At 40.2% G+C, this 24,371-nt stretch overlaps 1 protein-coding gene across 2 annotated transcripts in view; it reads right to left on the reverse strand.

Moving 5' to 3' along the window:
- Positions 1 to 24,371, reverse strand: part of cacna1c (calcium channel, voltage-dependent, L type, alpha 1C subunit) — a 669,326-nt gene that overhangs the window by 232,208 nt on the left and 412,747 nt on the right. For both annotated transcript variants that reach the window (XM_063058026.1, XM_063058027.1), the window contains 5 exons: positions 17,254 to 17,280; positions 9,630 to 9,790; positions 7,609 to 7,834; positions 4,477 to 4,684; positions 2,788 to 2,908 (listed from right to left, as the gene is read on the reverse strand). In XM_063058026.1, coding sequence (XP_062914096.1) covers positions 2,788 to 2,908; positions 4,477 to 4,684; positions 7,609 to 7,834; positions 9,630 to 9,790; positions 17,254 to 17,280 — 743 coding nt within the window. The remainder of the gene's footprint in view (positions 1 to 2,787; positions 2,909 to 4,476; positions 4,685 to 7,608; positions 7,835 to 9,629; positions 9,791 to 17,253; positions 17,281 to 24,371) is intronic.

Raw genomic sequence — 24,371 nt, forward strand, 5'->3', positions numbered from 1 at the left:
TCAGGATCTTCTCCATCAACTTACCAACCAGTGAAGTAAGACTCATTGCTCTATAATTTCCTAGGCTATCTCTACTCCTATTCTTGAATAAAGGAACAACATCTGCAACCCTCCAATCCTCTGGAACCTCTCCTGTCCCCATTGATGATTGATCATTGCCAGAGGCTCAGCAATCTCCTCCCCCGCCTCCCACTGTAGCCTGGGGTACATCTCGTCCGGACCCGGTGACTCATCCAACTTGATGCTTTCCAAAAGCTCCAGTATATCCTCTTTCCTAATGTCTATATGCTCAAGCTTGTCAGTCCGCTGTAAGTCATCCCTACAATCGCCAAGGTCCTTTTCCGTAGTGAATACTGAAACAAAGTATTCATTAAGTATCTCCGCTACCTCCTCCGGTTCCATACACACTTTTCCACTGTCACACCTGATTGGTCCTATTCTCTCACATCTTATCCTCTTGCTCTTCACATACTTGTAAAATGCCTTGGGGTTTTCCTTAATCCTGCTCGCCAAGGCCTTCTCATAGCCCCTTCTGGTTTTCCTAATTTCATTCTTAAACTCCTTCCAGCTAGCCTTATAATTGTCTAGATCTCCATCATTACCTAGTTTTTTGAACCTTTCATAAGCTTTCGATTCTTCTTGACCAGCTTTTCAACAACCTTTGCACATCATGGTTCCTGTACCCTACCATCCTTTCTCTGGCTCATTGGAACATACCTATGCAGAACGCCACGCAAATCCCTCCTGAACATTTGCCACATTTCTGCTGTAAATTTCCCTGAGAACATCTGCTCCCAACTTATACTTCCAAGTTTCTGCCTGATAGCTTCATATTTCCCCTTACTCCAATTGAACATTTTCCTAACTTGTCTGCTCCTATCCCTCTCCAATACTATGGTAAAGGAGATAGAATTGTGATCACTATCTTCAAAATGCTCTCCCACTGAGAGACTTGACACCTGACCAGGTTCATTTCCCAATATCAGATCAAGTACAGCCTCTCCTCTGGTAGGCTTATCTACATATTGTGTCAGGAAACCTTCCCGAACACACCTAACAAACTCCACCTGATCTAAACCCCTTGCTCTAGCGAGATTGCAATCAACTTGGGGAAATTAAAATCTCCCATCACGACAACCCTGTTATTATTGTACCGTTCCAGAATCTATCTCCCTGTCTGCTCCTTGATGTTCCTGTTACTATTGGGTGGTCTATAAAATACACCTAGTAGAGTCATTGACCCCTTCCTGTTCCTAACTTCCATCCACAGAGACTCAGTAGACAATCCCTCCACGACTTCCCCCTTTTCTGCAACCGTGACACTATCTCTGATCAACAGTGCCACGCCCCACCTCTTTTGTCTCCCTCCCTGTCCTTTCTGAAACATCTAAAGCCTGGCACTCTAAGTAACCATTCTGCCCTGAGCCATCCAAGTCTCTAAAATGGCCACAACATCATCGCTCCAAGTACTGATCCATGCTCTAATCTCATCCGCTTTGTTCATGATTATCCTTCCGTTAAAATAGACACATCTCAAACCATCAGTCTGAGTGCATCCCTTCTCTATCACCTGCCTATCCTCCCTCTCACACTGCCTACAAGCTTTCTCTATTTGTCAGCCAACTGCCCCTTCCTCTGTCTCTTCAGTTTGGTTCCCTCCCCCCAGCAATTCTTGTTTAAACTCTCCCCATTAGCCTTAGCAAACCTCCCTGCCAGGATATTGGTCCCCCTGGGATTCAAGTGCAATCCATGCTTATTCACTCCTGCCCCTAAAGAGGTCCCAATGATCCAGAATAGATTTTCTAGAAATCTAATTTTAAATACATTTCAAGTATTTATGAATGTCAGAGAAGCACAGACATAAGACCATAAGATATTGGAACAGAATTAGGCCATTTAGCCCATCAAGTCTGCTCCGTCATTTCATCATGGCTGATCCAATTTTCCTCTCAGCCTCCATCTCCTGCCTTCTCTTTGTATCCCTTAATGCCCTGCTCAATCAAGAATCTATCAACCTCTGGCTTAACTATATATAAAATTAACCTTTAGGGAATCCTGCAGAAGACTCCCAAGTTCCTTTACACCTCAGTTTTTTGTATTGTCTCTTCACTTAAAAAGAATGTCAACCTTTTCATTTCTTCTATCAAAGTGCATGACCATACACTTCCCGACAATGTATTCCATCTGCCATTTCTTTGCCTATTCTCCTAATCTGTCTCAATCCTTCTATAGCCTCTCTACTTCCTCAAAACTACTGCCCTTCCACCTATCTTCATGTTGTCTGCAAACTTTGCAACATGCACTCATAACTGATTTGTCAAGCAATCTGTCTGAGATCACAACTTCACCGAAGTTCTAAATTTTTTTTGGGAGTTACAATCTTAATTGTCCCGCACTACATAAGATCTCATCAATCTCATCAGAGTTGATTTCTTTCAGGATGTTTCCCCCATTAAATCCCTGAAGGTAAGGTCAGGTTTAGAAGTCGTGAGACAGTAAAAGGAAATTCTGGGTTATTATTATCAATTCACACAGATTTTAAATCCTCAGAACTTCATGATGATCATATGTTGCATATAAATATCCTGAAATTCATCATTTTAAAATTAAGGAAATTGATTCCAAAATAACCTGGTTAGCAATTCCTGTAGTTCTGTTGTGATTACACTAAATAGTGTCTCTAGTGCTCATTTCAATAGTGCTGTTGAACTTAATACTAATGCGCTGGGTCTTTAAAATCTTATGAACACTTTGAACTTTAAGTGCTCTTAAAGAGCAAAGGAATACAGTTCCCGCAGATGAAGAGAATGATGAAGTAAATGCAGACCAACATTCCTGGAAAAGATGGTCCTCCATAGGCCCTTATCCCATCATACATCACTGAGTTCCAGTCTTCACCAGTCAGGATCTGGAGAAAATACAAAAAAAGGGACAGCTGAATGCTAAAAACTCAGAAGTGCATAAATAAAACAGAAAGTCTTCGAAGTACTCGAAAGATCTGGCACTAGCTGCACAGACAAAACAGAATAATGTTTGCAATAACTTTGTCAGAAACAGGAAAAGTTGGCAATAAGACATGTTTTGAGATGCAGCAGATTAAAGGAGGAAAGAACAAAACAGGAACTGTGATATACTAGAAAAGTGAAATGAGTAAAGACAAAGGGAGTAATAGTGTGAGATAAAAGAAGATGGTGAAGGGATACATGAATGTCAAAAACCAAGTCTGGAAGCGGCTATTTTACAAGAAGCGGAATATGAAAATAGAAAATAACAAATATAGACAGTGCAATGCATTAGTTGGAATTGCTGATAATCTGAAGTTATTGAAATCAGTGTTGGGACTGGATGACTGCAAGGTACCTAGCTAGAAAATGGGGCTACGTCCCTCAATTTTACATTAAACTTCATCAAGAGGATGTAGTAGGCTGAAGATAGAGAGGTCAGCATGAGAGTACGAGGGAGAATTAAAATGACAGAAAACTGGAAGCTTTTGTATCCCTTCTGGTCATTCCCTCAGTCAAGATCATTGTAAATTGAATGCTTAATAATGCAACCCAGTCTAGAATTAATCAGTTTGTAGAGAAGCCTTCAACAAAGCATGAAATCCAACAGAAGTTGTCACTCTGCTCCCTGTACATACTTGCAACTTGAAAAATTACATACCGCGAACACGAGGCGCATTCAAGCACAGCAAGAACTTGGCTATCATTTTTAGTAACACACACAAAATGCTGGAGAAACTCAGCAGGTGAGATAACCTCTACTGGGGGGAAAGAATAGTTGAAATTTTGAGCCGAGGCTCTTTATCAGAACTGACAATTTTAGTTAATGCTGTTTGCGATCTGAAATTTTGTGGAACGATGCAGGTGAGACTGAAGATGCTGGAATCGGCAGCAAAAATCTTCTGGAGGAACTCAGCAGGCTGAGCAGCGAAAGGAATTATCAACACTTTGGGTTGAGAACGTGCATCGGGGTGAGAATGGAGAGTGAATCAGTCAATAGATAGAGCAGGGGGAAGAGACAGGAGTCCAAATTAGTGCAGGACTGCAGCTGTAGCACTGGGCTCCAAAATCATGATCATAATATACCTGTTTAGCTCAATTCCTACAAATACAAACAACCCAAATGACTAGTTCCTGGACCTATTGTCTCAATCAGGCACAAAATGGCTGGCTCTTTCTTTTCACATTCCCCTACCCTTTGACATTCCAGATGGCACATGTTATGCATAATCCTCATTCAATGCTGCTAATAGCACACTTATTAAGATGCACAACTTGTCGACATGTGTTCAGGAACAAATTTATTTAAAAAGGAGAAGTTTTTAGTGGAAAAATAATGAATTTTTCGATTTATTAGATTTGTGATTTTATAATATATCTTTAGGAAATTAACATTCTGCAAGTTGGTTAGCAATTTGCCGTTAAGAATGGTGCTTTGATAATGCATATTGTATTGAAAGGAACCTTGACATACCTGGAAAACAGTGAGAAGGGACTGAGGAAAGTTATCAAATGTACTCCGTTTAGTTTCCATCTCATCAAAATTGAACTTTCCTCCAAAAAGTTGCATGCCCAGGAGAGAAAAAATTATGATAAAAAGGAAGAGGAGCAGTAACAAAGAAGCAATTGATCGGACTGAGTTCAAAAGAGAAGCCACCAGATTACTCAAGGAATTCCAGTACCTAAGTATAGAAACAAAAAGTTCATTACGATCTTATTCACAATGTCAAGGATATTTTAAAATACTTTATTATAATAATTATTGCAAATTGTGCCTGCTATTGGGTTGTAAAGTACTGTCATTTATTGTCTTATCAAATTCTCCCATACCAATCAAGACTTTTATTCAACCCATTTGGTTTGCATGTATATAATTACGCATAATAAGACTGTGTTTTTCTTCCTTTCTATCCAATCCTCAGATGAAACCCTCATCCATTACTTTGTAAATCTGATGATCCCAATACATTTGTGGTTGGCCTATTTAATCATGCCCTCTATAAATACGATGTCGCCCAAACTCTCTTACACTTGTCTTCAGCCAGTTTATTCTCCTTGAGCTTCCTGAACCACATTGGGCAACAATTAAATAATATATCAACTATAAAGTCATAAGGTTTGAGACCAATGGAAACTTAGCTGTGGGCATTCAGAGCTGGGCAGCCCCGAGAGGGCAGAGATTGGTAGTAGATGGTGCCTGTTCCGCCTGGAGGTTGGTGACTAGGGCATTCCATAGGGATCTGCTCTGGGCCCCTTACACTTTGTGCTTTTATAAATTATTTGGATAAGGAAGTGGAAAGTGGTTTAATCAGTTTGCAGGTTAGACAAAGGTTGGAGTTGTTGCGGATAGTATGGAAGTTTGCTGTAGTTTACAATGGGATAAAGGCAGGATGCAGAGCTGGGTGGAGAAATGGCAGGTGGAATTCAATCCAGAAAAGTGTGAAAATGGACTCTTAAGAAGATCAAACTTAAAGGCAGAGTACAAGATCAGAGTACTGGAAGTTCGAGAAATCGATGTTCACGCCATCAGGTTGGGGGCTACGCAAATGGAATATAAGATGTTATTCCTTCAACCTGAGTGTGGCTTCATCACGGCAGTACAGGAGGCCATGGATAGACAAATCGGAATGGGAATGGAAAGTGGAATTAAAATGGGTGGCCACTGGGAAGTCCCGCTTTTTCTGGCGGACGGAGCACAGGTGTTCAGTGAAATGCTCTCCCAATCTACGTCGGGTCTCACCGATATACAGGAAGCTACACCAGGAGCACTGGACACAGTCCCTCCCCGCTGATCTCCCTCCTGGGACTTATCCTTGTAAGAGGAACAAGTGCTACACCTGCCCCTACACCTCCTCCCTCACTACCATTCAGTGCCCCAAAAAGTCCTTCCAGGTGAGGCAGCAATTCACCTGTGAGTCTGTTGGGGGTCATATGCTGTGTCTGGTGCATTATGAGGAAGGAAGTATTTGCAGCCTTGAATCGTATTAAAATGGGCAAATCCTCAGGGTCTGACCAAGTGTACACTTGGAGCTTATGGGAGGCCAAGGAGGAAATTGTGGAGGGCCTTGTAGCTTCTGGTGATGTTCCAGAAGACAGGAGGGTGGTTAAGTTTATTCCACTGTTCGATAAAGGTAGCAAAGACAGGCCAGAGAACTACAGGCTGGTGAGCTTGACTTTAGTTGTAGGGAATTCTGAGGGACAAGATCTACCATCGGTTTTATGGTTAAGGCTTGATGAGGAATAGTCAGCATAGTTTTGTATGTGGGCGGTCCTATCTGATTAATCTTTTGAAGTTTTCAAAGAGTTATCTGAGGAGATAGAGGAAGGTACAGTTGTGGATATTGTCTACATGAATTTCAGTTAGGTCTTTGACAAAGTCCTGCATGGCAGACTGAGCTAGTCACATTAGGTCACATGGAACTGAGGGGGAGGAGCGAGGTGGTTTCACAACTGCTCCAATGATAGGAAACAGAAGGTGAAGGTTGAAGGTCAATTTGCCGACTGGAGGACTGTGTCTAGTGGACTACCCAGGGGTCAGTGGAGGGTTTTCTTATCTGCTATTTATGTAAATGACTTGGGTGAGCATGTACATAGCATGATTAGCATGTTAGCTGATGATATAAACCAGGGTATTTTGTTGATAGTGAAGCATGTTTGAATTACAAAGAGATATTGATTATTTAGTGAGATGGCTGAGGAAAAGCAAATGGATTTCAACCTATATAAGCGTGAAGTGATGGATTTTGGACAGTGAAACCAGGGTAGAGCCTGTGCAATGAATGATAAGGGAATGATGAATGCTGTAGAACAGGGACCTGAGAGTACAAGTGTGCAGTTTGCTGAAACTGGCTGTTCAGGTAGACAGGGTGGTGAAGATGGCGCCTAGCGTGCTGGCCTTCACACCCAGTGCTGAATTTAGGAATAGGGACATTATGTTACAGTTACATAGGTCAATTGTGAGCTGCACTTAGGATACTCTGTACAGGTTTGGTCATCCTGTTATAGGAAAGACACTGTCAAGCTGGAGAAGGTGGAAAAGAAATTTGAAAATGCTGTATGAAATAGAGGGCCTGAGTTATAGGGAGATGTTGGCCATACTGGGTCTTTATTGCTTGGAGTATAGGAGAATGTGTGGTGACTTCATAGACTTCAGTAAAATCACAAGTAATACGGATATGTCATCCAAATGTAACAAACATGCTTGATAGTTTGATTCATCCTTTCAAAGTATGGTTATTATAAATCTATGGATATTCTGTAGTAAACAATAAAAATATTGAACATCTGTTCTCTGATTTTTATACATTCCTATTGAAATATACAAAATCTCACTCAAGTCATAAAGAAATTGAATGTACCTATAAATTAACTTCATTAATTTTGCCTGATTTTTCACTTGATTAGTTTTTAATTCATGGTCTGGACAAAATAATTTGATTTACAGTACCTTGAGTGGATTTGTCTAAATTCAGTTCTGTATCTTTAAGTGATCAGATCAACGCATCAATTCCCAAATTCGTATTCTCATTCTGACAAATGCCAGAATGCATAATTAACTGCCTAATACAAATAAACATCTCAAAGAAAGAGGTAAGTAAAACCTTACCTTGTAATTTTAAATATCCGTAGAAGTCGCACACAGCGAAGCACTGAAATGCCAAGTGGGGACATAATCTTGGTCTCCACTAGAATAGTCTCAAGGATTCCCCCACATACAATGAAGCAGTCAAAACGGTTAAAAAGTGATACAAAATAAGCTTGTAATCCGAGACTGTACATCTTAAGTAGCATTTCACCGGTGAAAAGTGCCAAAAGCACTTTATTTGCTGTATCTATAAAAGGAATAAAAATAAAGGAAATTGAAAAGAACATCTTCCCACAATTTCCCCTGCCTTTTTTCTTCCTGTTCTATTATCACTCATTGTTTCAAAATGACAGCAGTTTTGGAGTGACTTGCTAATGAATTCATTGCTGCTTAAGTGCAGGCTGAGATTCACTAAATCAGGGCTTGGGGCAGTCCAGTCCATGTCTAATAGGGTTCTTTACCACTTTAGCACAGCACGCCAAATGTAATATACCCCATTATCCCACAGGCATTAACTAATTCACGTGAGATATGAACCAGAGTATGAACTTGAGGCTTCCCTGTGGTATCATCATTTACTGTATTTGTAAAGGTGCCACGGGAAAACTGTGGTATTGTAGAAAACAGACAAATGTATTGAGAGCTGAGCAACCAGTGTGTACTATCTACAGTGTACAGCCTACATTGTCACTAGTTATTCAAAATATTTGATAAATATTTTTCCCTTTTCAATTTGAAATTTCTCATGTGCAAAAATACATATTTCACATTATATTAGTATTTATCCAGTTAATTTACATTGATGTGCCCTAAAGTTCATATCTGAAGATGCTCATAAAAACCTCAGTCTGGGGGATAAAATTTGTAAAATGGGTTTGGATTAGGAACACCTTGCACAATTTCAGATATAATTTGAGTAGTTGTACTAGGGAAATAGTTTTCATATTGCCGTTATAGTGGTGTTATCCTTTTAGAAGGCAGAAGTAAAAACAAAACAAGAGAAGAAAGATTGAGATTAGAGTTAGAAGAGAGAAGATGAAGAAGCCAGCAACACGAAGAAAACATAGACAAAGAATAAGTCTCATTTCACCATTTTACGTGTGCAATGCTGCAATTGATTAACTAAAGCTTGTAAATGCATCTACTACTCATAAATGCCGTTAAAATGGTATTGTGCATCACCCTGATGTTTATTCCTAAAATTCCCACAAAACCAAAAATCACCTTTCGCTAGGGACTCAAATCAGTATTCTTGCATTTCACTGTTCAATACACTAATGTGTTGGTTTCAATCAGAGATCTCAGCGAATGCCGCCTGTGATGAGATTGCTTCTTAGAGAAGTCTTGTTGTGGACACTGACCCCTGTTAATTTTGGATGAATGAGGCCTTGCTCTTTCACGCTTCCCTTGGCTTCTGTGATGTCCTTGATGCCAATGTGCTGTCTCCCTGAGTATCGAATGTTGAAATATCCCCAGTGCAAGTTAGTTTTGAGAGCAATAGTCTTTGGAGATGTAGAGAAGTCAGGCTGAGTAGGCAGTGAGGCTGCATGATGTTATGGAGCAGCCTGGCAAAGAAAGCAGTTTAAATGCTAGCCCTTCCAATGGCATGGTTTCAGGGAGAAAGTGTTAAATAAAGACTGATGTCGTGTGCAAAAAAGAACTCTCATTATTCAGACCGGCAAAGGTGAAAATCATGCCAAGAGAAACCTTTGGCACTCTACTTTTGTAGATATAATTTAAAAGAGGCTTACACTGGAATACCCACCCCAACAGAACACAAGGATCAAATCTTTTGCTGAATGGTAAGACCTCAGAAATGGGAACAATGTTGCTCCACACTGGATTGATCATATTTCCATATACAGAGACATTTTAGGGTTTTGTTTTTTTTATATTGCTTTTTTTTTATGGTTCTGTCTAAGCATTATGGTTTTTACAGTATGAATGGTGAAGGAAAGATAGTTGTAAACTTTTGCTGACAGGTAAATGAGGACATCATCAGCGAACAGATTTGCATTTAATTCACTTAGTTTTGCCCTTACCTTGAACAAGGGTTAGCCAGTTGGGCTGGTTGTAGTGCTCAGAAGCAATGGTAAGGGTGTTGAGGAATACTAGAAATATTACAAGCCAATAAAATACATTTGACTTCACTCCAGCGCGACACTTTCGCCTGCAAAATCGATTCCACCTTCGACAATATCGGCTGCAAAACAAAAAGTGATATTGAGGGTGTAGAAAGAACCTTCTACTTGTTTTCTTAATTTCTTCAGCTGACAGAGGTCTTTTGATAGGAGAGAACAAACTAAAACAAAAGAGTTGAATGAAGGGATGATATATAGACAGTGCCTCTGGTGCTTAGATTTTTGTGTTTGCTACCTGGACTATGATCTGGCAAAGTAAATTTCCCATTCATTTGAGAAAATACTGAAAATCAGTGGTGTAGAAAATGCAGATTCTAGAGTTTTTGCACAGACACCATTACCAGATTATCATTCTTTTGTTGAAGTTGAAAATCTACCTTAGAACTTCTCACCTATATAATTTCTACACAGAAAGTTTCCCTGTTTGATCAGTCCATTTATGAAGAGAGTGGGATGTTTTAATACAAGGTAAGAAGGAAACACAGATTTTAGCTTCTTGTAATTTTTGATAGTTGGCAGTCACTCTTCGCAATGTTTTTCTTTTCACTGGTCCTGTAGTACTCACTGATTCCCAGGTTTTGCTAAGCCTGTTTATAAATACAGTGGATTCCAGTTAATTGGGCCATAGATTAATCAGGATAGCCACTTATTTGGGACAATTCTTAAAGAACAAGAAGTAATTGATATTCCTTTCATTTATCTGGGACATCATGGCACTTAATTAGGGCAGGAAACTGTTACCGAACAGTTTCAAACCAGTGTCAGACCTGTACGCTTGTGCAGCCGTTAGACACCACACCGCACTTAGAGTGAACAGTTTTTAAATACAGTCAGTTGCATGCACTCGTGATCAAAAAGCAGTGACTTTTGTCACAGATAGTTGACGGGAAATTAGCAGTAAGATAAATCAGAACTGTTTTGCTTTCTGCAGCTTCAAGCATCCAGGCTTTGAGGTGCCAGAAATGGCTGGGAGTAAAAATGAAATGATTTCACTACTTAAAAACAAGTTAGTGACTCTGAAGACTTTGAAGGTTTTGAAGTTCAAAGTTTCAAAGTACATTTAATATCAGAGAATGTATAAATTATACGACCTTGAGGTTTGTTTGCTTACAGGCAGCCACAAAGACAGAAACCCCAAAAGAACCCAATTAAAATAAAAGACCAAGAGCCGACACACAGAGAAAAAGAAAATAAAAACAAATCATACAAACAATAGAAGCGAGCAACAACATTCTGAACCAAACTAAGTCCTTAGATCCGAACCCTGAAGCAGTGCGGAGTAGGCCCAAAGCCTCAGTATCAGTTCATCATATTAGCAGGTACGGAGCACAGCAGCCAGGGCAGTCTTCATAATCCCAGCTCCATGGAGAGAGGAGTGAACATTGCAGGAGAGTGAATGAAATTGGCTCTCGCTTCTGATCCTGACACCCTGTCTTTCCAGTCTAATCCAGGTTGGCATTTAAATTGTCCAAACACTAAGACCTGGGAACCTCTGCGGCGAAAGGCTCCGGGCCTAGAACACGCCGCTTAGTGACACGCTCTGGGCTCAGAATTTGATGTCCAGCCCAAAGTTACTTTCGATTTCTCCAATTCGGCTCAGCACCCAGAGCAATCCAACTTCGTACCCAGACCAGTTGTATGGGAAATGAGACTCCTCTGCCTCGACTTCTCCTCTCCGAATGGCTCACTCCACCTGCGTCGATTCTGCATTGTACCAGCACGCTTCATCCCTTGAAGTTACTTCACCTTCACTCACTTCTTCATTGTATGTGGTGATAATTTACCACAATTTACTTCAGAAAAGCTGTTATTAGTAACATTCAGTTGAATGTTTTTCCTCTTGCACTGCCAGTGAGCTGTCACACGTGTTCTGCAGTGCCATCTTAAATCGGAAGATACTGACAATCATCTTGAATGTCACAATGAAAATGAAGATTTGGAGGTTGCAATCATCAATAGCACTGTATGAAGGCAGTCCATTATCTACACTAAGGGACTGTGCTGATTTTGTTCATCAAAAAGAATGCGACAGAGTACAGGTATATCAGATGAATTCCTTTGTTGATAACAATTAGGAACGAATACACAATTTTATAATACTATAGTAGTATTGATTGTGGAAGTTGGTGCAAATTTCATTTAATTACATACTTTATTACTTGTCTTTTTTTATGCTTTTTTAACTATTTCCATGAAACTTCGGCTAATTGGGCAGGGGCTTAATTGGACCAAAATGTACTGGTCCTGATGTGTCCAAATTAATTGGAATCCACTATACTTCCAGTATTATACTGACATGAGGAGGCATTCGTATACATGGCACGTTGATTTTAAAACCTTCCATTCCAGGGAGCATGTTGGCACTCCAAAATGTGGCATTTTAAATATAGTTTTAGCATTTTTAACAAAGAAACTGATGAAAAAATATGACTTCACATTGGGAAATATTTTTAATTTCAGAGGGACAATGATAGATTACATTACACTGACTTCAATGATAGATTATAATACATTTTGTTGTAGATTGTTTACTATAGTTAAACTTGGTAGTTTATGTTTAACTGCAGTATTTTTTAACATTTACAAATATCCAGTATTGCGTGCAGCTTCATTAATGCTGATCACTGACTCATTGTCAGAGACTTTAAAAAAGTTGTAGAAGAATGTGTCCCCACAAAATCATTCCATTTTCCCCAACCAGAAGCCCTGGATGAACCATGCAATTTCCCTGTCACCACAATGAGTCAACGGCAGACGCAATCTCTATGGCTCTCCACACGGCTTTAGACCATCTGGACAACACAAACACCTACATCAGGATGCTATTCATCGACTATAGCTCAGCATTTAATACCATCATTCCCACAATCCTGAGTGAGAAGTTGCAGAACCTGGGCCTCTGTACCTCCCTCTGCAACTGGATCCTCGACTTCCTAACCAGAAGACCACAACCTATGCGGGACATATCCTCCTCGCTGACGATCAACACTGGTGCACCTCAGGGGTGTGTGCTTAGCCCACTGCTCTACTCTCTATATACACATGACTGTGTGGCTAGGCATAGGTCAAATACCATCTATAAATTTGCTGACAATATAACCATTGTTGGTAGAATCTCAGATGGTGATGAGAGGGCGTACCAGAGTGAGAGATGCCAACTAGTGGAGTGCCGTTGCAGCAACAACCTGGCACTCAACGTCAGTAAAATGAAAGAGCTGACTGTGGACTTCAGGAAGGGTAAGACAAAGGAACAAATACTAAGTCTCATAGAGGGATCAGAAGTGGAGAGAGTGAGCAGCTTCTAGTTCCTGGGTGTCAAGATCTCTGAGGATCTAACCTGGTCCCAACATATCAATGTAGTTATAAAGTAGGCAAGACAGTGGCTATACTTTATTAGGAGTTCGAAGAGGTTTGGTATATCAACAAATACACTTAAAAACTTCTATAATTCTACTGTGGAGAGCGTTCTGACAGGCTACATCACAGTCTGGCATGGAGGGGCTACTGCGCAGGACCGAAAAAAGCTGCAGAAGGTTGTAAATCTAGTCAGCTCCATCTTGGGCACTAGCCTACAAAGTACCCAGGACATCTTCAGGGAGCGGTGTCTCAGAAAGGCAGTGTCCATTATTAAGGACCTCCAGCACCCAGGGCATGCCCTTTTCTCACTGTTGCCGTCAGGTAGGAGGTACAGAAGTCTGAAGGCACACACTCAGCGATTCAGGAACAGCTTCTTCCCCTCTGTCATCCAATTCCTAAATGGACATTGAATCTTTGGACACTACCTCATTTTTAAAAATATACAGTATTTCTATTTTTGCACTTTTTAAAATCTATTCAATATATGTAATTGATTTACTTGTGTATTGATTATTATTATTATTTTATTTTATTTATAATTATTTAATCTCTGCTAGATTAGCAGCTTGAACTGCAGCTGCTAAGTTAACAAATTTCACGTCACATGTCGGTGATAATAAACCTGATTCTGATTCTGACCACGAGATCCGCAATTTGCTGAGGGCCGGATCAGAGGCATTCAAGTCTGGTTACCAAGAAAGTTACAACAGGTCTAGTTACGATCTCCGAAAAACCACTTCATGGGCAAAGTGGCAATTTTGGACTAAACTTGAATCAACGAAGGATGCTCGACAGTTGTGGCAGAGCCTGAGTACTATCACTTCTCATAAAGTAAAATTAAGTGACATAGGTGGCAACAGGGATTTGCTTTCAGATAATTTCAATGCCTTTTATGCTCATTTTGACTATCAAAACATGGAAGAACCATCATGAACTCCCTCAGCCCCCGAAGATCCTGTGATTTCAGTTTCTGAGATAGCCATGCAAGCAGCCATCAGGAGGGTGAAAGCATCCAGCCCAGACAGGGTACCTGGCCAAGTACTAAAAACCTGTGCTGATCAATTGGCTGGAGTGTTCAGTGAGATCTTCAGTCTCTTGGCTTCGGCAGTCTGAAGCACTTATCTGCTTCAGGCAGGCTTCACTCATACGGGTGCCCAAGAAGATTGTGGTAACCTGCTTCAGTGACTATCATCCAGTCGTACTTACATCCACAGTGAGGATGTGTTTTAAGAGGTTGGTGATGAAACAAATCAACTCCTGCCTGAGAAGCAACTTGAATCTGCTCCAGTTTGCCTACTGGTGCAACAGGTCCACAGCTGATGCCATCTTATTAGCTCATCACTCAACCCTGGAACATTTGGACATCAGGATGCTCTTTATCAACTATAGTTCAGCATTCAATACTGTCACTCTCTCAAAACTAATCAATAAGCTTTTAGATCTTGGTTTCAATACCATCTTGTGCACTTGGATCCTCAATTTCCTCACTTGCAGATGTCAGTCAGTTCAGATTGGCAACAGTATGTCCTCCACAATATCCATCAGCATATGTGTGCTTAGCCCCCTGCTCTACTCGCTTTACACTCGTGACTGTGTGGCTAAACACAGCTCCAATGCCATATTGTTGACCACACCACTGTCAGAGGCCAAATCAAAGATGGCAATGAATCAGCATATAGGATGGAAAATGAAAATCTGACTGAGTGGAGCCACAACAACAATCTCTCACTCAATGTCAGCAAGACCAAGGAGTTGATTATTGATTACAGGAGGAGAAAACCAGAGGTTCATGAGCCTGTCCTCATCAGAGGATTATAGATAGAGGGGGTCAACAACTTTAAATTCCTTGGTGCTATCAATTCGGAGGACCTGTGCTGGCATGTAAGGCAATTACGAAGCAAGTCTGGCAGTGCCTCTACTACCTTAAGAGTTTGTGAAGATTCGGCACAGCATCTAAAACTGCCAAACTTCTACTGATGTGTGGTGGAGAGTAAATTGACTGGCTGCATACCACCAGTCTTCTATGGAAAGGCCAATGCCCTTTAATGGAAAATCCTACAAAAAGTAGTGGATGTGGCCCAGTCCATCATGGGTAAAGCCCTCCCCACCATTGAGCACAAACACGTACCTTTGCCATGCTAAACCTATTTTGATCATTTCTTCAGGAAGCTATTTAATTAGGTGCAACTGATATGATGACACGAGAGAGCCTGTAGATGCTGGAAATCCAGAACGATGCCCATAAAATGCTGGAGGATCTCAGATGGCCAGGCAGCATCGATGGAGGGAAATAAACAGTCAAAGTTTTGGGCTGAGATGATAATCAATCCTGATGATCTTGGCCTGAAACATCTACTGTTCATTATCCTTCATAAATGCCATCTGACCCACTGAGTTCCTCCAGTGTTCTGTCTGTGTTGCTGCAAATAATATGAAAGGGCCATCTTAACAACGCCATAAAATTCACAGGAACAGACATTGATGTAGACTGAGGATGTTAAAATTTAAAGAGGAGTCTTGATGAAACCTATCAAGGAAAGTGCACCAGTCTAAAGATTCTTCTTAATCTTAGTATGGCACTTTCAACTATGTTAATCTCAGGCAAAGCAGCACAGCTATTATATCCTCTTATTTTGGGTGGATAGTTCAACAATGTTGGAAACGTTCTTGCAGGCATTCCAATTAATTGGCCAGGAACATAGAATTAAGATGGTCAGAATTAAGGCATTGGTATATATTCAGCCTATTGCATCCATCAGAGACACTATTGATCACACTTCCCTAAAAATTGTGACATTATAGTCATAGTCATACTTTATTGATCCTGTGGTTATAAAGTTACTGATAACTGGGAAAGGGAAATGAATATTGGTAATATCAAAGTTTATCAGCCACTCATCCCTCCAAAACTGGTGAGCATTGCATCTTAAGATTCTGCTCTGACTTTTGAGAATACGTTCCTAAATAGTCTGTTCATGTATTGATGCAACATGTTGGAAAGGGTTACCAGGACAAGTTCCTACACCTGGCAAACTGATACATAATGATGATATCATTTGGTGTTTGCTTAGCAGAGAACCATTGTCCTTATTTTGAGTTTCGTATATAATTATGTCACAGTAGAATGGTCTGAGGATAAATGGCACATGGGTTGCTATGCAACACTGAGCAAAAATTAGTATTCTTGCCACTGGCAGCTGGTAATGTCATTAATTGAAAAAAATACATACTTAGAAGACATCTTAAATTACATACCCTCAATGGTATTTACATGACTTTGTGTAAGACAAAATTTTTAGCAGTTTGAACAAAATGGGGAAAACCACAATGTCTTTTTAGTGGCTCATTTGTAACCAGCTAAGAATGCTTACAATAGAATCTGTTATTAACATTTGCTCAGAAGTTAGGAGTATAAAGGATGTTGTGTTGTTTAATACAGTAAAAATGCAAAATATATAATGTAATGTCACATTCGGCTACAAATATAAAACTTATAGCTTGGCAAAATTTGCATGAAAATTGCCTTGGTGTCTGCTTGTTCTACTGACTAGCTAATCGCCCATGGCAAATGTAAATCAGTTAGTATGGAGAATGACTGATTTTTGTATATGGTATTCTCAGAGGTGGGTACAATGGACATTAATTGAGTATGGAAGCACTGAGGAGAGGAAGTAATGATAGCTGTATTAAAATCACCGATTAGAAGGGACTAGTCCTAGAAATGGAGTGTATGTACTGCCAAGAATGGTATAAATACTACATAAATATCAGTTCAGTTAAAAAGATTAGCAAAAGAAAATGGATAGATACAATGCATCAAGAATCAATCCTTATTTCATTCCTGTATAAAACAACTCTCAAATACCAAGATATTACCAGTTAAAGCCCATCTAAAAGCAGAGGCATTCTTTCAACATTAAAAACATTTACTTCTTTACTAATATGATATGGTTCTTAATCAGTAACTATAGTTAACATCAAGTTTACGGTATTGCAATACTGACGAGTATATTCACAAAACAGCCGTTTGCAATTTCATACAGTATTCCTGCTAATTTCAATACTGAGCAAATAAAATTGCCATTGAATCAATATCTGTAACTTTAAGAGAAAGTAAACAAAGAAAATCACTGTATAAAAATACATTAACTACAATGTATTAACTGACCTGAACTTCGACTTGGAGATTCTGTGCCTGGAACACAAAAGAAAAAATGATGGAAGATTTAAGCATCTACTGAATTAAAATCTCTTCATATGTCATTAGCGAAGAAGGGTGATTGCTTAAACAAAAATGCAAAGTGTCAGTGCTTGACAGCAATCAGGAACAACAGCTGAGTAATTTTTTTGCTGGAATAATGGAAGATGTTCATCAAACTGGGGAGAAGATAAATTATGATACAGGATCTCATTAGAAAGAAATAAGTAGGTTGCAATTACATATCTTTCAGAATATTTAAGAAACTTCACAAACAATAAAAGCAACTTGTTTGGGCCTGTTGGGGCACAGAAAAAGAGTATGCAAACTGTGACTCATTCTCAGAAGAACATCAATTTAAAATGTGGCACTTCGCCCGTGGAACCTGCTGGATTGAGGGGCAATGTTTTACCAATGAATATGGACATTACCAAAAACACAGGAGATTCTGCAGATGCTGGAAATCTTGAGCAACACACACAAAATGCTGGAGGAACTCAGCAAGCCAGGCAGCATCTATGGAGGGAATACCGATAGCCTTCATGAGTAAGGCTAATACATTGTAGCATTGGGAATAAGCTGACTGCCTCCCAACACTTCCCAACTTGTTACATCATATCTCCCCTTCTTCCCCACCCATCCACCTTCTCCCTCACCAGGTCTCACTTATCACTTGCCTGCTTGTACTCTTTCCCCTCCTGCCCATATTCTTTCTCTTCCTTTCCAGTCCTAATGAAGGGTCTTGGATCGAAATGTTGAACTGTTCATTCCCCACCATAGATGCTACCTAACTTTCTGAGTTCTTCTTACATTCTGTGTGTGTTGCTTCTGAAGTTATCATCTCCCTTAATTTTTTCACATCAAGGTTTTTGCAAGTAGACACTACGGGGATTAATCACATACTGTTGTCAAAGCACCAGGGAACATCACTGAATACACCAGAGACGTACAGAGGATATAGATTGCTCTATAAACAATCAAGTAATTATTTTTAACCATTTGCAGCAAGCAAGGTAGATTTTACCAAATCTGTAAATTACGTATAACACAGCTTTACAAGATGACTACTGTTTGGATATATAGCAACGAATACAAATACCGTCTATGACAAAAGTTTAAAAGAAACTGAGAAGAAGGGGAAGGCACATGCCCAAAAGCCATAGAGTAGTTGATCTCTTCAGTGCATTTGGTACACTGTATAAAGATCCCAATGAATCAACAGCTCTTGTTACAATATTTCACAAATTCATTCAATTAGCTTCAGAGAATACCTAAACCATTCAGTTAACTTCTAATCCATTATCATCACAACTATGTTTGCAGGGTAAGGTGGTTAATAGTTTGAAAAAAATACTGGAATTGTGAAATGTACCTATTCTTCCCAGTGCAGAGAGCACTCCATGTATGTCTATGTTGTCTGCATATTTTGATGATTTCAGCTTATACTCAAGGCTGAATATACTAAGCCTTGCTCTTCTGCAACAGCAAAACAGCCCAAATTTAAGAATGGAAAGCTACTACTGGAAGCCAGCATGCCCCTCTTAAACAGAGGCTGTGTAAATTGGTAGAAGTCATTGTGGAGCAAACTCCCAACCTGAATAAGAATCAGGTTTAATATCATTGGCCTATGTTATGAAATTTGTTGCTTTGCAGAAAGTTTCTGGCAACACATTAAAAACATCTATAAATTACAATACAAAGTATATATAAAATTAAATAAATGGTGTAAAAAGAGAGGAAATTTAAACATTTCTCTTATCACATGGAAAATCTTCAGCATACCATCCATCAGATATGAGGAGAATGGGCAGTAAGGCTAATACTTTGAATAGGTACATAATTTTAGACGTTGTAAGGACTTCAATGTTTTTGTATTACATCCAATTTTATCAAGGTCTGAAAGAATAATTCAAACATTAAACAGAGACCAGGATTCAATATAGAATTATGTTTTTTTACTTGTCAATTGTGGGATTCAAGCATTACTGGTTAAGGCTAGGATTTAATCCCAAGTACACTTAACAAGGTTCTCATTCCTACAAGATAAGGCAATAGGCAACAAGTGGCAAGAGAGACTAGCCTAAAGGAACAGGCACAGTTTGCCATTAGCATAAGCCTTGAAGATCAGTGTTCAATGTTCACCCAGCGTAATTAGCCTCTTCACGACAAAATTTAAGATCATAAAATTTAACAGTATGTCATATCCAGTTTCTCGTGATCTACCTTTCCTTTGTCTCAAATTTGTAAACTGCAGGTGATAGCATTTGTAATCCAACCACGATTAATCTGTTCTCATGCTTTTGCCAATTAATCCAGACTGATACTACCTTTGTTGACAAGTGGGGGACTTCTAGGCCCAAAGCGCAGAGTCATCCTGTAAAGTGATCTGCAATTTCTCGAATGCAAGTCAACTGCCTTCCACCTGTTACTGCTATTGGTGTAGCGCTAGGCAGGTACATGAGAATTAATGAAGACTAGCACTAAGAGCACAAAATTATTTAGTTGATGTTTCTTGTTATGTTGTATGGTTTAATTTATAGATTTGATTTGGAATACTATTTTTGTTGCCTTTTGTTTTGATATTATGTTATTCAAACACAATGGTGTAACAAGTGGAGTCACTGCTTTGCAGCCCTAAAGATCCAGGGTGAATGCTGATCTTAGATTTTGACTGTGTAATTAAATGCCATTATATAATATATAAATAAGGAGAACAAGACTATGCAGAGTACTCCAAGTTTGTCCTCACCCATACCTAAAGAGTTGCAGCAATTTTTGACTAATTAGAAACCTCTTTAAACAAAGGCCCTTCTAAACACTTGCTACTCATTCCTGTTAACCTTTATTGATTCAGGGACATAAATATTTGGATCCTTCTATAGTATCTATACTCTGTTCATCACAATCTTCCTCTGCTTGGATAATAGGCAGGCCTTAGATTCTTCTAATCTCACACTTTCCCACATCAAGTCTATCTACAAATTTTTGCTCACTCACTTAGACCATAAGATGCAGGAGTGAGATTTGGCCACTCTGCCCATCGAGTATGCTCCACCATTCCATCATCCCTAATTTATTATCCCTCTCAACCCCATTCTACTGCCTTCTCCCTGTAACCTTTAACGTCCTGTCTAACCAAGAACCTATCAAACTCCGCTTTAAATATATCCGATGGCTTGGCCCTCAATGCCATCCCTCTATTCTGAGGCTGTGCCCTCTGGTCCTAGACTCACCCACTATGGGAAACATCCTCTCCATTTCCACTGTGTCTAGGCCTTTTGATATTCGACAGGTTTCATTGAAATCCCTCCTCATTCTTCTAAACTCCAGCCAGTACAGGTCCAGAGCCATCATACATTAACCCTGTTATTCCCAGAATCATTCCTGTGAACCTCCTCTGGACCTTCTCCAATGCCAGCACATCTTGTACTAGATAAGAGGCCCAAAACTGCTCACAATACTCTAGGTGAGGTATGACCAATGCATTATAAAGTCTCAGAATCACATATTTGTTCTTATATTCTAGTCCTCTTGAAATAAATGCAATGCCCAGCACATAAGTAATTACAAAGAAGGCATGGCAGCACCTTTACTTCCTTAGAAGTTTGTGAAAATTTGGCTTGACATCTAAAACTTTGACAAAACTTTTATAGATGTGTACTGGAGAGTATATTGACTGGCTGTATCACAGCCTGGTATGGAAACACCAATGTCCTGAAATGGAAACTCCTACAAAAAATAGTGGGCACAGCCCAGTACATCATGGGTAAAGCCCACCCCACCATTAAGCACATCTACATGGAGCGCTGTTGTAGGAAAGCAGCATCCATCATCAAGGACCCCCACCAGCCAGGCCAGGCTTTCTTCTTGCTGCTGTTATCAAAAGTAAGGAACAGGAGCACCTGGACCCTCACCACCGGTTTCAGGAACAGTTATTACCCCTCATCCATCAGGATCTTGGACCAGTGGGGATAACCTTCACTCATCCCATCAATGAACTGTTCCCACAATCTAGCAAAGTGGTCTCCCAGTCTGCGTCGGGTCTCGCCAATATATAGGAGGCCACATCGGGAGCACCGGACGCAGTATATCACCCCAGCCGACTCACAGGTGAAGGACTGTCTGGGGCCCTGAATGGTGGTAAGGGAGGAAGTGTAAGGGCTTTTGTACCACTTGTTCCGCTTACAAGGATAAGTAAGGATGAGTCGGCTGGGGTGATATACTGCGTCCGGTGCTCCCGATGTGGCCTCCTATATATTGGCGAGACCCGACGCAGACTGGGAGACCACTTTGCTGAACACCTACGCTCTGTCCGCCAGAGAAATCAGGATCTCCTGGTGGCCACACATTTTAATTCCACATCCCATTCCCATTCTGATATGTCTATCCACGGCCTCCTCTACTGTAAAGATGAAGCCACACGCAGGTTGGTGGAACAACATCTTATATTTCGTCTGGGTAGCCTCCAACCTGATGGCATGAACATTGACTTCTCTAACTTCCGCTAATGCCCCACCTCCCCCTCGTACCCCATCGGTTATTTATTTATATACACACATTCTTTCTCCCTCTCTCCTTTTTCTCCCTCTGTCCCTCTCGCTATACCCCTTGCCCATCTTCTGGGTTTTTCCCCCCTCCCCCCTTTCCTTCTCCCTGGGCCTCCTTTCCCATGATCCTCTCATATCCCTTTTGCCTATCACCTGTCCAGTTCTTGGCTCCATCCCTCCCCCTCCTGTCTTCTCCTATCATTTTGCATCTCCCCCTCCCCCTCCTACTTTCAAATCTCTTATTAACTCTTCTTTCAGTTAGTCCTGACAAAGGGTCTCGGCCCAAACGTCGACTGTACCTCTTCCTAGAGATGCTGCCTGGCCTGCTGCGTTCACCAGCAACTTTTATGTGTGTCCCTTGTGTATAACAAATGTAGGAGTACCTTTAAGAGGGAAATTTGAAGAACAAAAAAGGCACATGAGATTCCTCTGGCAGAGAAGTTAAAGGTGAATCTCGAGATATTCTGCAGTATATTAAAAGCAAAAGAATAAGAAGGGAGAGAATTCACTTAAGTATCAATGTGCTATCTATGTGTGTGGATCCATAGATGGTTTAGGTCTTAAATGAATATTTCTCATCTATGTTTACAGTGGAGAAGGTAACAGAAGCTAAAGAATTGATGGAAATGAATGGTAATGTCTTGGAACATATCCACATTAGAAAAGAGGTGCTGGTGGTCTTAAGGCATATTAATCTCTGTGGCCAATTGTATCCTAGGACATTCTGGGAAGCTAGATAAGAAAATGCATCATCTTTTGCCATGGATGAGGTACCAGAACTCTGGAGGATAGCAAATGTTGTGCCTTTATTTTAACAGAAGTTTGCAAGGACAGCCTGGGATCTCCGGACCAGTGAGCCTAACATCAGTGGTAGGAAATATATTGGATTGGGATTCTGAGGGGCAGGTTCTATGAGCATTTGGCGAGGTAATGACTGATTAGAGATAAACTGCAGGGCTTTGTGTGGGGAAATCTTGTCTCACGGATTTGCTTGAATTTGTAGTAATGAAGAGAACTGACAAGGTCAAAATGGACTTTAAGCAAGGCCTTTGACAAGATCATGCATGATAGTTCATGTGGGATCCAGGGTGAATTAGGAAGTGGGATACAAAATTGGCTTGGTGAGGAGACAGAGGGTAGTAGTGAAGGAATATTTATTCAGATTAGAGACCTGTGGCCAGCAGTGTGCTGCAGGGCTGATTCCACTGTTGTTTGTCCTCTATAATAATAATTTGGATGAGTATGTAATTGGCATGGTAAGTTTGCAGATAACACCAAAATCTGTGGTCCAGCAAACAGTGAATAGTGTTATCTAAGATATAGACTGACTAACAACTGGACCAAAGAATGGAAGATGGAATTTAATGCAGATAAGTGTGAGGTGTTGCACTTCAGTAAATTAAACCAGGGCAAGACTTACACAGTAAATGGTAGGACCTTAGAGGGTGTTGTAGAACAGACAGACCTAGGGATATGGGCATACAGTTCTCAGCAAGTGGAGACAAGGATAGACGGGGCAGTGAAGGAGGCATTTGGCATGCTTGACTTGATTACTCAGGGCACTGAGTTGTAACATCATTTGAAAGCTGTACAATTCACTGCTAATACCACACTTGGACTATTGTGTGCAATTGTGGTTGCTCAGCTTTAATTAGGATGTTGTTATCCTGCAAAGGGTGTAGAAAATATTCACCAGTATGTTACCTGGGCTTGAAGTATAAGAAGAGAGTAGACAAGCTGGAAGTTTTTCCCGAGAGTGTAGAAGGCTAAGGGGTGAGGCATAAAATCATAAGTGGCAGAGATAAGGTCACTGTCGTTTTACTAGGGTAGTAAAGTTAAAATCTAGAAGGCATAGGATTTAGGTAAGTGGGAATAAAATTTTGATCCAATCCAAGGTGCTGTGCATTTAATATTTCAGCAATATGGTAAATATATTGTTTTATTAAGCATTCTTTGTTGTTTTATGTAATTCATTATGAGTTATATCTAAAGCTACGTGAATGGCATACATCATTACACCATATGTGCACGCCTCATTTAAAGTAATGACAAATAAATTTTAAAATGAACCCGAGATGACTATCTACCTGTTGAAGCACAGTGAGACATGTTTTTCTTCGGGGGGGGGGAGGGAGGGGAGGGAGGGAGAGAGAGGGAGGTTCAAGTTAAAAGATGTACAGCGGGTTTTTTTCTTCGTAAAGTCGAGAGATGGTTGTGTTAAAAAAATGCAGAAAATGGATGACATTCACGTGTTCATGAATAGTTCCGTGTGATAATAATAATAATAAATAAAAAAGCCGAAGTAGCTGGCCACATCAGTAAGGTAGATGCATTTGATTGCACAACAGATAACTGGCTCATGTATTCTGAATGAATTGAGCAGTATCTTAAAGGAAATGGAGTAGCCAATGAGAAACGAGTGCCAGTTTTACTGAGTCTCACATGTAGAAAAGCATACAATTTGCTTAGAAGTTTGACTGCTCCAAAAGAGCAGTATCACTATCTCAATGGAAACAGCAGACAGAGATGCAATTGAGGCAG

The sequence above is a fragment of the Mobula hypostoma genome, chromosome 9 (assembly GCF_963921235.1).
Source record: "Mobula hypostoma chromosome 9, sMobHyp1.1, whole genome shotgun sequence".
Taxonomy (NCBI): Eukaryota; Metazoa; Chordata; class Chondrichthyes; order Myliobatiformes; family Myliobatidae; genus Mobula; species Mobula hypostoma.